The following is a 17386-nucleotide window of genomic DNA, read 5'->3' on the forward strand; positions in this document are numbered from 1 at the left end:
ACTAAAAAGTCACAACAGGTGCTACTTTGTGACTGCAACCAATACATGGAATGTTAAATGGCAGTTTGTGAAATTAAACTGCACCACCAGGCAATACAACTCCTGCCTCACAGATCTGCTTAGACTTCATACAACTGTCTAGATTTTCAGTGTCTACATTTTTGCATTCCTTATAAATTTGTATTTTTTCTGGATTTTTGTGGCAATTCAGTGAGGACTGAATTTACCAAATGACAAGCATGAATTTCAGACTTCATATCCTTCAGAAAAATGCATGGTAGTACAAGACTTTTATTATAGCAACTTGAATATAAAAGAGCAATATTTAAAAATTGTGGTGCCTTTTCAACCCCCTCCCCCATTATTTTTGGCTTTGTTCAGATTTTTTTGTGCCAAGAGGTAGACAGCTACGATAGGCTTGCATTCCAAATCTTAAGTAAACCAGTACCTTCAGCTGCATTTTTTTCTACACAAAGGCACATTAATCAAGAAAGCCTCTGCAAATCAGAATGTGTCAGACATGCATCTGTGAACAGAGACTTCCACAGTATAACACCATCTCTTTGTGCAAGTCTTCAAGAGTACTGCAAAAATCACACAAGACTGTCTTGCATAATGACAGAATGTTTATTTCAAGGAATTTGTAACTTGGCCAGATGTGATCCATGTACTTTATTGCTTGGCAACCAACAGAAAAGCAGCTCAACGTGAAAATCAGTACCAACATACAGCCCAGGTAAAGTGCAAAAATAAACAGGGACTCTATACATACAGAACATGTAGGAAATGTTAAATGGTGGAGTCTCTCCGAGATTAACATTCTTTGGTTGGTCTTAGACTTGGCCACTTTAATTTTTAAATTACATACGCGCATATTAATGATGTACAATCATTTGACTGACGAGTCAAAAAATACTGCAACCAGCAGAGGCAAAATTCTTACCACATTACCTTCCAAATTCACCATACCTGAATACATAACTGTCAATCTGCAGTGAACCTGGAGTACCCCATAAAAATTAGTCCTGTACACATTAATGCAAATATCTAAATGTCTATTAAAAAGCATGCCTTTCAAATGCAAATTACAGACTTGTTTCTTAACTAAAGGTATGGCAATGGCTGCATTACTTAAATGTGTCCAGCAACCCTTCTCCAAACAGTTTATGCAACAAATATTTCACTATCAAAGCTCATCACAAGGATAGTCTTTTCCTAACAAACTTAAGATGCAGACTTGGGAAGGAATACTACAGTGACAAGTGCAAACAATGTCAATATAGCTGCATCAGTGTGTCAACTTCAAACACCAAATATCTGAGAAGATACCTTGGGTAAATGTGGCTAAGGGTGAACTGCCATGTACGTACTGCAAGCCCTGCAAATGTAAGCAGTTTCAATATGCACAATTTTCCACAGTAACAATTACATTACTCCGTTTTGTAGTTCAGGGAGAAGGACTAAAGTTACATTTGCTACACTTGGGGAAAGAGGCTTTAAAACACAATCTCAAACTTGGGGAAAGAGGCTTTAAAATACAATCTCAAACTTGGGGCCCTCAAAGCAGCATTTTAAGTAAGAGAAGTTATTACACTGTATTCGTACATGGACAGACTACTTGTGTAGCCTTCAACTCATGTGCAAGTCCTCATCTGTCTTCATGGTCATTTAGACACCTGTTCTAAACGAGCCAAATGTTTCCTAACCTCCTGCTTCAACAATACTAAAAGCAAAACACTGCACTGTACACCATTTATTGTCATGGAAAAATAAATGATTATAGAGCCCTCAAGGAAAATTTCTTAAAACAGTTTAACAAATAAATACTTTTCAGAAAGTTGAATCATTATGATTTGGCAATTTAAGCTAGAGATGGCAAGAAGTGGAAAAAATTAGCAACATTTCAAAGCTTTCAGCTAAATCCACTTTACAGTAAAATCAAACATTTGAAGATTTACTTAACACTGGTATGTACAATAAGAAATATTTACAGCAGTTTACATTTTCCAGTTAAACAGAAAATGTACATTCTTCCACTGGAAGAAAATGTGAGACAGGTCCTAAAAAAGCTGTCACCAGGCACAAAATAGGACATCGGCAAGCACTGTATGCAAAATGCAAACAGCAGTGTTCCAATTCTTGTCCCACAATTGCTCGGTAACAGGCCAGGAATAAAATGAGACTAACCACAGGCTTCATTTTTCTTAAATCATACAAGTCCATATTCAGAGATAATCCTAAGAACATATCCTACAAGCAAAAGATGTAAATAGTGCAACTGTGATTTCTCACTAGCTCCCCCAGAAGCTAGCCTCAGGTACCATTCTTCTTCATCCTGAACGTCATCTAAACAAAACAAAATAAAGGAAATGTTAACCATTTGCTTTGCAGCTGTTCTGCAACCAGGAACAGCTCAGCATGTGTTCATACAAGTACTTTACTTGAAATGCTTGCATATCAAAATTGAAATATCAGCTGTGATGGCATCCTAGGCAAGTTAATGGTAATCAGGAGATGATAAAGATTTACCCCATTAAGTCCCTTCCCCCTCTCTGCACCTTTACAACTGGCAAATCAAGTTACACAATGGTAGAAAACAGCACTCTTTGCAATGCAAATTAACTTACAATTAAGGAGACAAACCAGTCAGAACGGTTTGAAAACACTGTATTCATGCCCACAGGAACAAGACTTAAGCTCAGCTTGAAACCTGGGACAATCTAACAGGAATGTCAACAGCCATGAGGACCCCACCTCACTCATCTCAAAACATATTTTCTTTTAATAGTCCCTTATACTCACTACACAACACAGAAAGTGAGTTTTCACAGAAAGTGAGTTTTGACTCTATGGAAAAGAAACTACAGAATGAAAGCTCCTAGTCATGTTTTCATCCTAGCACTGACCAGCCCCCCCCCCCCCAAACAATATTCTAGTATCATTAAAAAACTACTAACCCAAATGTTTATGATGTTTATAAACTTAGCAGTGAGAACGATTTTGAAAAAAGTTGTCAAAGAAAGATTTAAGTTAATCATATTGCTCCACTAATGAATGGTTTTTGCAACAGCCACCTTGTTTTCACACGCACTAAGTTTACAGACTACATCTAGGCAACTTGACTACCATCACAACTTGAGGGCATGGCACTTTGGGAAATCGTGCCACCACACTCAGCCCTCAGACCAATCACTGAGTATATGCCGCCTTCCATATGTACCGGATAAGAAATGTACAACTGGACATCCACAAATGTTTGTCAAAAATACAGGGTGTAGCATATCGCCTCAAAGCCCTCTATATTAATTTCCTACACACTGCTGAGAGGCGATTTATGCCTGGCATAAAAGGCTTCCTTGGATCATGCTCGGCTGGGCTCTTTTGCATGTCCACAAAATGAACAGCACCAGAACTACTAGATCTAAAGACAAACTTTGTGATTTAATAGGCTATGTTGGACAGAATTGCACATCTCAGTTCCCATTCTCTGGCATAGGCTTCCCATCCATGTGCAAGAGAGCCCTTTAACACTATTCAAAGTGCTACCTGACCAACGGATGGGAAATCAAAATTCATCCTTTGTCTGACACCTATGTTTCTGATGGATGGAGGCAGCCATAAATCATGCCCCAACATACAACCCTTAAAAATGCCTCTATGGCACAATAACTTGTGGGGTACACTTGGGTTGCATAGCTAGGCTTAAAGGCCCCAGTAGTCATCAGCCTTGTATAAAAATCTATGAACTCCTGAAATCTTTTGAAGCCTAGTCACACTGACACAAACTAGTTACTACCTCCATCTGTAAGAGCTGGGGAGGCAAGGCTTGGGGTAAATTTAAGTTTCCCATCCCTTTGTTGTACAAGTTATACTGGAAGAGAGTGGAAAGACATTGGAAACTTATACTGGAAAGAGTGTGAAATGGAAACTCAAAGACATTGGAAACCCAAACACTGGATCCTTGGCAGATCTTGCCTCTTGAACCTGGTAGACTTCTTTGAAACAGTCACCAAGGCCATAGATGAATGACACAATACCCCACTCTGGCATCATAAATAAATATCAACCCCTATATCACAAGATGGGTTGCAAACTGGCTCAGGGATAGAACCCACATGGTCAAAATTGCAGGTGCCATGTCAGACTCAAGTTGCATCCCACAAGACTTGGTCCTTGGACCTCTCTTGTTCGGTATACATTTCTCTGAGGTACAGGCTAACACGGAGGACTATGGCTGACCAAGTTCACAGATAACTGCAAACTGGGTGCCATAATCGACTCACCGACTGACACAAGCATCCTCCAAAAGGGTCTTGCAGAGATGGATAACTGGTGCCAGAGCCATGGCCTAAAGCTAAACGCCAAAAAGTGCATAGTCATCCCCTTTGGGAAAAACAAAGTGCCCAGAAATTACCACATAGGTGGTAATCCATTAAGTACAGAAGTAGTAATTAGGGATTTGGGGACCCAAGTAGACAGCAATCTCCCCTTTGACAATCACATTGCCATAGTGTTTAGAAAGACCTTCTATATAGCCCACCTTATCACGAAAGGGTTCACAACAGAGGTCATTGTGCCCCTCTACTCGCTCATCAGGCCCATAATTGAATACAACGCCCCATTTGGGATGTACCTTATCAGACACCTGCAGCAACTGGAAAGACTCCAAAAGTACCTCACCAACAGGATCAAACAGATGCCTACACAGTTAGGCTAAAGAAACTCCAGCTCTACTCAATTGCTTACCGCCTCAGAGGCGATCGGTGCCCGACGTATAAAGCCATGTCCAACCCAGAATTAAATGGACATGCTCCACCTCTCCACCTCAGGAAACCCAGATCCCTTAAGAGTGACACACTCCAGGGACTTAAACCTCTGCACAGAAATAAATAAGACATGCTGGAGGGACAGATTCATATCCCAGAGGCTCCCCTCACTCTGGAACAAAATCCCAATCCATGTTAGGCAGAGCCCCTCAATGACACTCAAGAGAAATCTTGAGTGGATGGGAGATCGTAGGTTTACTCCTGGGATCTCTCGTGTACCTACTAGACAGAGGCACAGTAAACTAACGGGCTATCTTCTGTGACCTACTATACAGAGGCACAGTCAACTAATCTAAAAAAGGGTCGCAAAAGCCAAACACACTGGCTAGGCTTATAAATGCCCTAGGGCAGATTGGAACAAACTCTAGTATCAACATATGAACCTGAGAGTTTGTTCCAGAGGTGTGGAATTTGGAAGAGATAACCATGCTAGAAGTCCCAATTATGTTGCAACACACTTCCATTAAGCTCATCTGTTACTACCAGTCTTGTGCATACACAAACAGGATTGGGTCATTTACAGCTTTGTAAAACAGACATGGAAGAGTGTCAAGACTGAAAAAACTACTTTCACTAGACAACACAAAGAGCCCAGACTTTTTAGTAAGGTTGCACTGAGGTTTTTCAAATTGGGTTAGATGTTTAGATGGGTACATAAATGGTGCACTGCATCCTAGCATAGGCCCAATAAGTTACACATACAGATGCAAGATGATCCTAGAAAGATGCCCATGGTAATCAGCTGTGCAAGGTAGGAGGATTTCCTAATTAAAGTGGACATACTGTTGTCAAGTTAATTATCCACAAAGCTGCCTGGATCTCCAAGTGTCTTTTGTAAACACTACCCCTAGAAGAGCCCTAGGGTACACCAGTGAAATCTCTTGGGAGGGTAATGTGACATTAATATGTTACAGTGAGCCAGTTGGCAATCCCATAGGCGCAGGTTTTATATTCCTGGCCAGTGTCAACGGCAGCAACATGGAGTACACTGCTAAAGGCCTTAGCCAAAGTGAGGTAAGCTGTGTGTTATCGAGTGTTTCTTTGACATTTCAAAGTCATCAGCAAGGTTTAACAAGCATGCTCTACCTTTAAAGGCCCAAATTGGTTAGGGTGTAGGGATTGTTCATGTCCCTCTGAGGTCCATTATGATGCACACTCCTTGCACGTGATGCTTTTGAGGCTGAAGGGTCTATGGCTGCCAGGGTCCATAGCAGAAACTACTAAAGCTATTCTGGTTTCACTGGCTGTTGCTTCTGCTATGATCTAGTATAGGGGGTGTAGCTTTCACTATGAAAGCTATATAGCCTATACACTGGATATATTAAGTCAATATCAAGCCGAAGATCTGGAGGACTACTAGCAGCCACACCACCAAAAAACTGTAGGCACCCACTGACAATTTGCCCTTCTACTCCTTAAAGGAGCCAGACCTGGGATTCATTTACAAAATGCCCATCCATTCATCCAGGTTAAATTTACACAGGGTCTTTGTTGGAAGATTTTTTTGAGCTGGTGTTGAGGATGTTACTAGTTTTGCAGATGTGCAGGTTGGCACATAGGACTGGATGCTTCAAGGGTCTGTAAGCTAGAAAGAAGTTGCCTTAGGATTCTAAGAAACAAAATACCAAGGTGGACTGTATAGCTCAAATTAAAGATGCCCGATTATTTTTGCTTAAAAATGTTGTGGTTAAACAGGTACATAGACTACCTCAGACTATTCAGATGCCCCTTATGTTATTTGGCTTCAGAACTGCAGTAATGGTCTCAGAAAACAATTATCTATTCAAAGATGACAGATGTGTGCGTGTGACAGGGATTTTTTGGCAAGAGGGAAAGCTTGAGATGAAGTTATGAGCAATATGTAAGTTACATCTTCCAGATATGAATGGGTGATGTTGCAGGTAATATTCAGCATTGTAAAGGGCCAATTTCCATTTCCAAGGTGCTTTACAAAATTAAAGTCTTGTTCTTTGCTTATACAGTAAATTTTAGTGAACAGATGTTCTACTCTTGTGCTCACGTTGACTCCTTTAAGGTTTGTTTTCATCATCCTTGCTCAAAGTTTCTGTATTTCTGGCTATGAAGTATTAGATGAACAGCAATTTGTCTACAATTCCTTAAAGGTCTCCTAAAAGCACTTCCAACACCTTCAACTCGCACTCCAGCAGCACTATTACTTTAAGTCTTCACTCATCTTCAAACCATTTCAATCTACACAACCTAAATGTCTGCAGTAAATGCAAAAAGATCCAACAGCAGTTAACCTTCATATTTTACTGAAATGTATAGTTCCTCTACTTCCTATCCCCACTCATGCACACCTGCTACACTCAAAGTCCTCAAACCACCATTAAGCAACTTCCCACAAAACTCCCAAAATATTACAGAACTAAGAGTTTCAGCAGACTGCTTAAATGGCCAACACTTCTAAGTCCTCTACTTACCCCACTCAGCCCAATAATCTTATCTATACTATGGGGGGGGTGTAAAGTCCAACCCTGCCCCACAACTACCCGTACAGTCAAAACAGCCATGACAGAACAGAAGGTCTAAATACCTAGAGTTCAAATACCCTCCCCCAATCTTACTTCAAATATGATCGCCAAACAGCTCCTAAAACTGTTCAAACCTTTGCAACCCAACTCCAGATTAGGATACAAACCACACATTTAACCACCACTTCATTCATCAAATTTGTAAAATCTTTCATTTCATAATGATCTTTGACGTTTGCTAGCATTAGTCCCGTAATAAAGAAAATGTATTTCAGCCAATTCAAACTATCACTCCCCAATGAATACATCAACTAGCTGCAAATTCCATCTACCCAGTTTCCATATTAGCAGACATTCAATAACCTCACTTCCCTCACTGCTGGAAACACATTCTCCCACACCACAAAGATAACATTTACAGATTACCCCCTCATTGATATCAACCTGCTATGGCCAACTGAACATTGCACCACTGACACTGCTCTATTCTGCAACACAATCAGGCTAAGAAAAGTTTAGTTTTAGCAGTCTCCCTTGATCAAAAGCCTTGGATACGGTTAAAAAAACACCACAAGCACCTACTACTACTCGGGACTTTACTTCCACTCTCATTCTCTCCTGGTTCACTTTGTACCTCTCAATGGTTCACTTTGTACCTCTCAAGCGTTCACTTTGTACCTCTCAAGCAGAATGGAAAGTGCCAAATGGTCATAGTGCATCCAACTTTCTGCCAAACTTCCACTGGGGTACAACAGGGGGTCTACCTTGGGCCCTTTATTTAAAGCATTTTATCAATGATCTCCATTATCCAATATGCAGAACTCCTCTTTAACCCTTTGAACCAAAATATGTCATTCTACCCTATCATTTTTTTTCAGTTCAAACTTGGCTAAAAAAATTAAATCTAGCTACCAATGAAAAACTCATGCCATTTATCCCCAAATTACCATGACCACAGTGCATTTGTGTTACATCTGCTAATGGCACTACTGCATCCCATGGCAAATACCGGAGTCTCAGAACTGAAAATGTGATCTCCACATCCAACATTTATCAAAAGCTAGGTCGGCTGTAGAGAGTTGATCTTTAGTCTACTAGAAAACATGCAGGTTCCACTCTCCTACCAACTTTCACCTAAACAGTTCTATCCTCACCCATTTCCACTCTTCTCAAAACAAGTCATAGCTCCCCTTAGTATAAAACTACTCCCCAACTCCTCCATATTTGAACCTCCTTTCTTTGCTTAATTCCACTTACTGCCCATTTCAAGATCTTCCTTCATTGAACTTCCCTTTTCTGTCGCACTCAACTTATCTTTGTATCAAATGCATATGCTCCCTAAATAATTTGGTTCTGTATTTTTATTTTAACTTCACATTTCTTTGTATTAAATTGTGACATTGCTCAGACATTTGGACACAGAGGGCATTTTGCACAATGCTCCCTTCCAATGACCCACTCAGTGCTAAAACCCTCCTACTCCCAAAACCATAATGTGACAAGCAGTACGTACAAAAGGAATTCTCTCTAGGTGTCATGAAATTTTGTAGTCGTAGAAGCTAAAAGGTAAAACAGTGAATAGTAGGTGCCTTATTTCTGTCAACATACTTGCATCAAGTGGGAAAATTCAAGGACGATACTGTACCTCTCACTTCTAAATTAAGAAGTAGTGAGGCAAGACAGAGGGTTTTGGTATTTAATGATGTAAAGCATGCGTGAAGTATAAAATAGTTCTGTCAAGTAAACACCATAACAGTAGAGGTTAGAACTGCTGTAATAGCCTTAGCTATAGCTATCTGCCAAAGATAGAAAAGAGCCAGCTTCCAAAGCTTGGCATCTTCCATACACCAATCAGCTCAAGCTGAGCCAATTAGACAAGTACATATAATGGCAAAAGGTTACATTAGGCAAACATTTGTAAAGTGTTTTGACACAGGTTGTCCCTTCCTACCTTCACAAGAATGAACTGATAAAACAATCTGAAATATTTAGCTGTCTAGCTAGAGCTGCCTGTGGGCATCCAATGTATGGAGTATCACTACCCCCTCATTCTTAGGATCAGGAAGGAAAATAGGGAGATGGCATAGTTTGGTTTACAGTAATTTAAGATACCACTTCAGGCATAAAATAATTAGTTCTCCAAGAAAACCTGTCTGTGGAAAATGAGAAGTTTGACTTACCATAGCTTGCAACCAGAGATCAGAACAATCTGTAAGCGCTCTGTTAAAAGGGGCAGTCCCACAGATTTTCAATGGCTTTTGAGCAGCTTTGGGTGCTTACAGGAAGCTTCACTGGTCTTGGAGACGCATGGTCTTAAATTGCTCCCACTGAATCATTCATCACCTGTGTTTATCCTATGAGGAAAAGTGGCCTTTCAGGAATTTTATGACTATTTGCAGGAAAGCAATAGGAGGAGTGCAAAGCTAAAACATTAGCATAGAGTTTTCTTCATTTCAAATTGTGCACATTTATGAATGCTAGCCAAGTGTTACAATGTCGTGCATGACAGTTACTTGCTCTGCAAAAAGCATAATGACGCAAGCTTCGGCTTCGAACAGTAGCAGAAGCAAGCTCCGAGCAGAAGCAGTCTCATTTTGTTTTTTGATCTCCGAATACTACCCAAGTGCAATGGCTTTTTGACCTGCTGTAAACATGCGTGACGCGAGCAATAAATTCAGTTTTGAACAACGAAGCCCTGAACTAGTCACAATGGGGGCTGTATAGTATGGCAACCTATACTAATTGAAACTGCTTTACTACAGAACAAGAGGAATACATCAAGAGACTGCTAAAATTTAGTTGCACACTTGACTACACTGCGCAGAAAAGGAAATGAAGCTGCATGATTAAGATTACTTTTTATGAACTTGCAAAAAGCTTAACTCGTTTTACTTAACCACCACACAAAAATCCACACAAAAATAATAACCTTAGTTTCCCAGTGATAACAGACAAAAGCTTTTGACAGGAACTAAATAGTTAAATTGTTCACCAGACAGAATGAAAACAGGGCTGCAAAAAGTAAACTGAAACCAGGAGTAGGGTCAAGGATGATGTGGTTTAGTGGGTGGTGACAACTGGGAGGTATCAGAACAAGTTTCTTTTGGTCAGAATTTTAGACACTGGAATTGTCCCTTTAAGAATTTCCCAAGTCAGCCAGACTAGCTGATTCAAATTAAGCGTTGGCTTCTCCAACGCAAAATTAATCACAAGGAGGAGCCTTTTTTTTTTTTTTTTTTATATAAAAGGTACCTTACGCAAAACCCTTTCAAAAATGATGAAATGTGACTATTGAGGAACATCCACGAGCAGACACGCTGAGATAGCAGATAAATCTCCAGCCACTGGAAATGCTAAGCAGATCCTAGGAGGCAACTAGGCTAGTGGCCCTGGGGCCCTTACAAGCCTAGTCAAGAGTTATCCCCAAAAAAGAAACTTCAGTCAGCACCTGTCACCCGTCAATGAGGGACAAAGGTGGAACCCCTGGGACAAATTTGTGGTTTCCCATCCACTCAAGGTTATTTAAGAGGGTCAGCGAGGTACTCTGACATGTATGGGAAGTCAACAGCCTCCAAGACACAAACCAGTCTCTCCAGCAGGTTTTGTTGAAATCACCAATTAGATTTAGGCCTATTGAGCGGGAAATGATTGAGGAGTTAAGACTTACGGATATGGAGCATCTCTAATAGGGCAGGTTCTGATATTACCTTGTAGGCGAGAAACAGATCATCTCTGAGCAATCTGCACGATACCAAGTAAAGTGATAGCGATTTGAGCCTGTCCACATAGGACAAGTGTTGGAGGCCATGGATTCTATGCGAGGCATTTCTGTGGCCTTTCCAGTTGGTGCAGGTGTTTGGAGAGGTACATAAACAGGTTATATTCAATTATGGATGTAATGGGGGCATACAGGGGCAATAACCTTTCTGGATGCAATCCCTTTACTAGATGAATGGTCGAATGCTAGACTGTAGTCCCACCGGTAGGTCTCTCACCACAGATTGTGTGTTTAGGTTTAGGATGATGATGTGGTGTGCAGGCAAGTAGGGGCTATGTTTTTGCCGAATGGTACAATACTTTTTTTGCATTTAAATTACAGACATGACTGACACCAGTTACATGTAGCAGCGAGACCCTCTTACAGTATTTTAAGATCCTTTGGGGAGTCAGTGACAGCACCCAGCTTAGTCATCTGCAAACTTGGTCAGTCACAGGTCCTTTGTCTTTGCCGGGACCTATGAAAAGTAGATGCCAAACAGTAGGGATCAGAGGACAGATCCCTGGGGAACACTACTAGTGACAAGTCTATCGGAGGTGGTGGCACCTATTTTGACCTTGTGGGTCCTGAGCCAGTTGGACACCCATCTGATGAGACAGGGATCAACACCAAGTTGTGGTAGCTGTTAGATGATGCCAGAGTGGGGGATCATGTCAAAGGCCTTGGCCAGGTCAAGGTAAGCTGTATGTACCACTTTTCCCTCATCCAGGGCGTTGGTGGCAGTCTCAAAGATGTTAACTAGGTAAAATAGGAAAGTTCTACCATTGACAAACTGCAATTGTGTGGGGTTGAGTGTTTGGAGATTATCCATAAACAAGGACATAAGCACACTCCATGGCTTTACAGATCAGACTTAAGCTAATGGGGCGAAAGTTTCCCGGGTCAGTAGTGGCACCACCTTTGTGCAAAGGGATAACAATGGCAGTTCTCCACTCTGCTGGAATGAAACTTGTAATTAGGCTGTGGTTGACTAGGGTGCTCAATGGTGAAGAATACAGCCTGGGATATTGGGTCCCATGGAAGCAGTGTTCTTTGCCTTTGGCAGAGCCTTTAACACCATCTACGGTGATGTGAGGTATGGAAAAAGTATCGAGGTCAACTGGGCCTTTGGAGGCAATAAAGGGGTGAAGTTTGCACTGAACCCATCAGCCAGCAGGTTGGCCAAGTTAGTAGGATCAGTGTAAGTGGTACCATTAAATACCAATTCGGAACAAACTTGGCCTTTGCCATGGAGGTTCCCAATATAACTGAAGGACGTGTTGTTTCCCCAGGTTTTAACTGGATTTGGAGTTTTTCCACTAGTGATCCAATTCGCTTGAGGTGGAGGAGAGAGATTTTCTGGTCTGAGATTTGTTCCTTTTTACCCTTGGACAACAGTTTCTTCCTTTTGTTAAAAAGCCTGCTGATAGAGGATGTCCACCAGACAGGTTTGGGTTTCCTTGAGGAGCAGATTTCAGTTGTCTGGCATGGCTGAGTCCATGCAGTTGTACAGGTGCTTGTATACTGCACTGGCATACTGTTCAGCATAGTTGTCTGCATCTACTGAGGGGGGGGGGGTGGTGTGAAGCTGCTGATAACCCTCCCCTAGGATGGTGTAGTCCGCTTTTGAGAAGTGTTTAGCCTGGTTATGGCTGGGGAAGGGTTGAGTGAGATAGAAACGGAGAGACTGAATCTGATCTCACCAGGGAAGAACATACTACAAGAGTGGTGCAGTGGTCACCGATGTTGGTAAGAACCAAGAACCAAGTCCAATAGGTTATCTCCCGTTGTGGGGGAGGAGACCAACTGGTCTAGTGAGTTAGTGTTAATGAAGTCAAGGAATCGTTGGGCAAGTGCATTAGTCTATGGTGGGGTAGTTGGAAGTCAGAGTATACCTTGATGGAGTCAAGTAGGTCGAGGTAGGAGTGGTGGTGTCCTGAGACATGAGGGCAGGGGGGTCTAAGGCTGGCTATAACTTGGATGGGTGTCTTTCCAACTGTCAGTTGCACCTGCAGTAATTCCAGTGCGTCATGCTGGTAAACCAGTTTGGAGGTGTGCCTGTCTTTAATGAAAATATAGACTCCACTACCCTTAGTCTTTCCAACCTCATTTTGGGGTCAGAAAGTGTGGAATGGAGGTATAGCCTGGTAAGGAAGGGGTGCACTCTGCAGCCCTGAACCAATTTTCCGTGACTGCACAGACATCGGCATCATCCAGTGAGAGAGAGCCTTCAGCGAGTGTATTTTCAGGTTACGGCTCCTAGCATTGAGCAGCATGACCTTCAATTTGCTTAAACAACCGCAAAGCGTTTGCAAGGTTACTCGCACACTGAAGGGCTATAAGCCTGAATGCTTTGTGTGTATACATATATATACATATATAGATATACACACATACACACTACACACATACACACTACACACATACACACACACACACACACACACACACACACACACACACACACACACACACACAAACTACAACAGATCTGCTCCGCATTTCCAGAGGATGGAGCTTTTTGTTCTTGATTTTAGATTTCCTACTTCTCTAGTCCTGTTTGTTGCTGCAAAAAATGAACCTTAACAGAAGGTAAAGGACAAGCCATAGTTCAGCTCACAAATACTATAAAACCAGAGAAACATTAGATCTGAAAGGATGTTGACACCAAATAGAAAGTATTTTCCGTTTACTAATATGACTTTCTAGTAGCGGGCTTACTTTTCTTCATTAGTACCTGCTGCACATCCTCAGTAAAGTGCATGGAATGTTGTCTGGGTACATTAAACACTCATGATCTTGTGTGAAAACAGATCCATCTATTCTGTGAAGATTCTTATGGCAATTGTCCCTGTCCATTTCCAAAAGGGAGAATCACTGCTGTCTGGACCAGAAGGGAGTCGCTACAATGATCTGTGAACTCCCTTCCAATGAGAATCTTCTGAAGTCTCCAGATTAGTCGAAAAGGCAGAAAAAGCATACCTTTTCCTTTGCTTGGCAGGAATATTCCTGTATCAGTCTTTCAGGCATTCTTGCATGGAGTTCTGGAGCAGAATTTTGACAGGTCTAGTTTAACTCCCCACAGATTGATCAAATCTTGAAAACCCCATAATCTAGTTTCCATCCATCAGGGTCTGACCTAGTCTGACCATTTTCCTATGACAAAATGTAAGATGCATGTAGAGAGATTGTGTTGTGAAGCTATATCCCAAGCTAACAAGGCTAGCCTGCAAAGGGGGTAAAACCTGCATCCATTTGCGTGAAAGTACCACATGACTGTGGTACTGTCCAACAACTTGAAGTGGTCCTGGGGACCAAAGGTGATTCCGTCTCGACTGCCTTGATCAGGGCAAGCCTTTTTTATATTTATGTCCTTGCATATATCCTTGGTGTCCCACACCTTGCGGTGCCATTATCCCTCCTGAAACTGTTCCCCAAGAAAAGTGGCATCTGTGACAGACTGCTTTGGAGCAAGGAGGGAAGGAGAGACCTGGATTAAGGATATCAGAGATCTCAACCAACTGCTCTAACAAACCCAAGCACTTGGACTTAAAGGATGTTGGTCCTGGGACCAAAGAATTCACATATCATTGTCTCTCTCATGTGGAGTTGTGCCAAGGGTATCATGAGAATCAGAGATGCTACAAGACCAAAAATTCTGATTTACACCCCAACAGTGATGGATGCATGAGAGGAAAACATTACAAACATCTAGATACAAATCTATTTCTCTTGTGGAAAAGCTCTTTGAACTGAGGTGTCTAGTAGGTAAATCACACATGATTGGGCTCTCCTGGGGTAAGTTACTCTCTCAGAACCCCAGCTTGTGCAAGAGCTCACTCAAACAAGTGAGATTCCGGACACTAAACTGCTTTCTTAACTTTGCAGTTTTTTTTCCAAAGTAGATACCCGGGAGCCTGCAATGAGAGACGGGAGACACTGAAAACTCCTGGCACAGTGGACAGCCCAAAGGGTACAGTGCAGAACTGATAATGGTGAGCCAGACACAAACCTTAAGAAACACCTAGTCTGGATGAAAAGAAAAGCATCTTTTAAATCTATTGCTGCCAGGAATTTTAAATGAGGAAGAAGTGAACAGACTGTAAAGTGACATTGTAAACTTGGGCGATATCAAACAAGTTTATAGAAAGACCAATGCAAAACCATCTCAGAGCATTCTTTGGCACTAAACATTCTTGAACAAACCTTTCCCATATTGGGAAGGGGGAAGATACCCTATCACTCCCTTTGACAGCAAGTAATGGACAATGGGAAATAAAGGAGTCTGGTGGATCAGGAGTTACTCCACGGAAAGGAGGGGTTTTCTTCCCACTGCCATTTGTAACCTTGATGAATGATCTTCAGAACTCATTTAAAGGGGAGGTTCAGATTTCTGGAAGGGAAAAGGGGGGCAAGGTCCCTTAGTTATTCTGACTTGTACCATCATTGGTTTTAGGGGTGAATTTTTGGAACACCCTACAACTTCTAAAATGTTTGCCTATACTTGAGACTGCCCACCCCCCCCAAAAAAAAATTGAAAATTGAATGGCGTAGAGAATCCCTTCCACAATTTGGAAAAAGCAAGCTGAAATGTACTGAATATTCCATGTACCAACTTGCCTCTCATTACACTTGGAGAAGCTCTCCAGAGCCAAAAACTAAACGTGTATCAAAAGAACTTGGTCTTATTTTTAAGATCCAGTAGGTTCTGAGAATGCAAAACTAAATTTAAAGCCAATTCTTCCTCACAATAATATGTGGACAAAACATCCCTTGTACTGTTTAGTTACACAAGCCTGACCATTCAAAATTCTCAAAGTTGTAGAAGCATGCCCCCATGCTTAAAGTAAGACAAACTTATCTACAGAAATATGGTTCTGATTTAAACTTTTAAAGAGACAGGAAAAAGGTGCGAATGTCTTGTGAGTGTCCTTAAAACTAACTTGGAAAGTAACTTTCCTAAAAAGGACAGTAATAACAAGAGGAGTGGTCCCTGGCCCAGCAGGTGTAGCTATTGGCTGTTCCATCTCTTTTAACCTTCTGGTTTGAAAGCCACACTTATGCCAGTTTCCCACCTTTCCTATAACTAGCCTAATCCGGTTACAGAGAATTGCTGTATCCAGGATTGTTAGTAAGCTTCTGAGCCCCCCAAGCCTGTGTTGGAGGGAAGCCTTCTAGCTCATCAGTGGGAGTTGGTAAGCACTAGGTAGCCTATCCTCCACGGGAAGAGTTTTGGCCCAGAAATTGTAGTTTATTTGGCCGTTTGGGCAGTTTTCCATCTCTTTCAACTTTTCTGGCTTAAAAGCCTGCATTTGTACTTTTCAACCACCTTTCCTGTAACTAGTCTAGTCCAGGTAGAGACCTGAGCCCCCCCCAAGCCTTTCTGTGTTGGAGGGAAGCCTTCTGTTAAGCACTAGGTAGCCTGTCTACCACGAGAGGAGAGGTTCTTGGCCCAGAAATTGTAGTTTGACCATTTGGACAATTTGTCAGTCTTTCAACTTTCTGGTTTGAGACCACATCTGCACTTGTTTTTCCCATCTTTCCTGCAACTAACTTACTGGGTAGCACTAGAAAGCCTTAAACTGATAAAAAGCCTTCTAACTTAGAAGAGAGACTTTGGAGTGATAAAGTATCAGTTTTCTGTACTTAACAGTTTTCTGCCTAAACGCAGATTTTCCAGCATTTACTGTGATTTCAGGGCTGTGATACTAGTTTCCGAGTTGTCCATACCTTACTTGGATAGAAGGAAGTTTCTCCGTTTCACCCGTGAGAGAGGGGAGCTTTGAGCAACATATCTGTCCCTGGAGGAGTGGTTCCAGCCCTATAAAACACACATTTGCAGGGTTTTGCGTACCAGGCAGCACTGGTTAGCTATGGTTAAATTATTCCCGGCTCTACCAAGTCTCCTTTTTTCCCTTGAAAACTAGTCTAACTCTCAACCTAAGCACTCCTCTTACAGCCCAGCACTTGCTCAGACCCAATAGCAAGCACCAATATACCCGGACAGTGGACTGCCCAGTAGGGCAAGGCTCTTTATTCACTCCTCACCAAGCGACTAAGAAGCTCACCCTACTATTCAGGCATGACCAAAGGGCAATTTCAGGTGCTCTCTCCAGTCCAGCTGGTGAATCTGGGTATCCTGAGGCAATATTACAACTGCCTTATGTACAGACAACCCTCTCCTCTTACCACAAAACACCAACATATGCAAGAGATGCAATTATATAGCTAAACTGGAAGCTAAGCAGTCTCCACCCAAAAATGGAACAGACAGTCAAGAGAAGGTTCACTTGCACCACACCTCCAGC

General features: G+C 41.8%; 1 protein-coding gene across 2 annotated transcripts in view; it reads right to left on the minus strand.

The window, feature by feature from the left end:
• Window positions 1-606: 606 nt before the first annotated feature.
• The window catches only part of LOC122795839 (cryptic protein-like), a 41452-nt gene continuing 24672 nt past the window's right edge, over window positions 607-17386 (minus strand). For both annotated transcript variants that reach the window (XM_044064214.1, XM_044064213.1), the window contains one exon: window positions 607-2346. In XM_044064214.1, the coding sequence (XP_043920149.1) occupies window positions 2210-2346 (137 nt within the window). In that variant the 3' untranslated portion in view covers window positions 607-2209. The remainder of the gene's footprint in view (window positions 2347-17386) is intronic.

This window comes from Protopterus annectens, chromosome 2.part2 (assembly GCF_019279795.1).
Source record: "Protopterus annectens isolate FY-2018-M chromosome 2.part2, PAN1.0, whole genome shotgun sequence".
Lineage (NCBI taxonomy): Eukaryota > Metazoa > Chordata > Ceratodontiformes > Protopteridae > Protopterus > Protopterus annectens.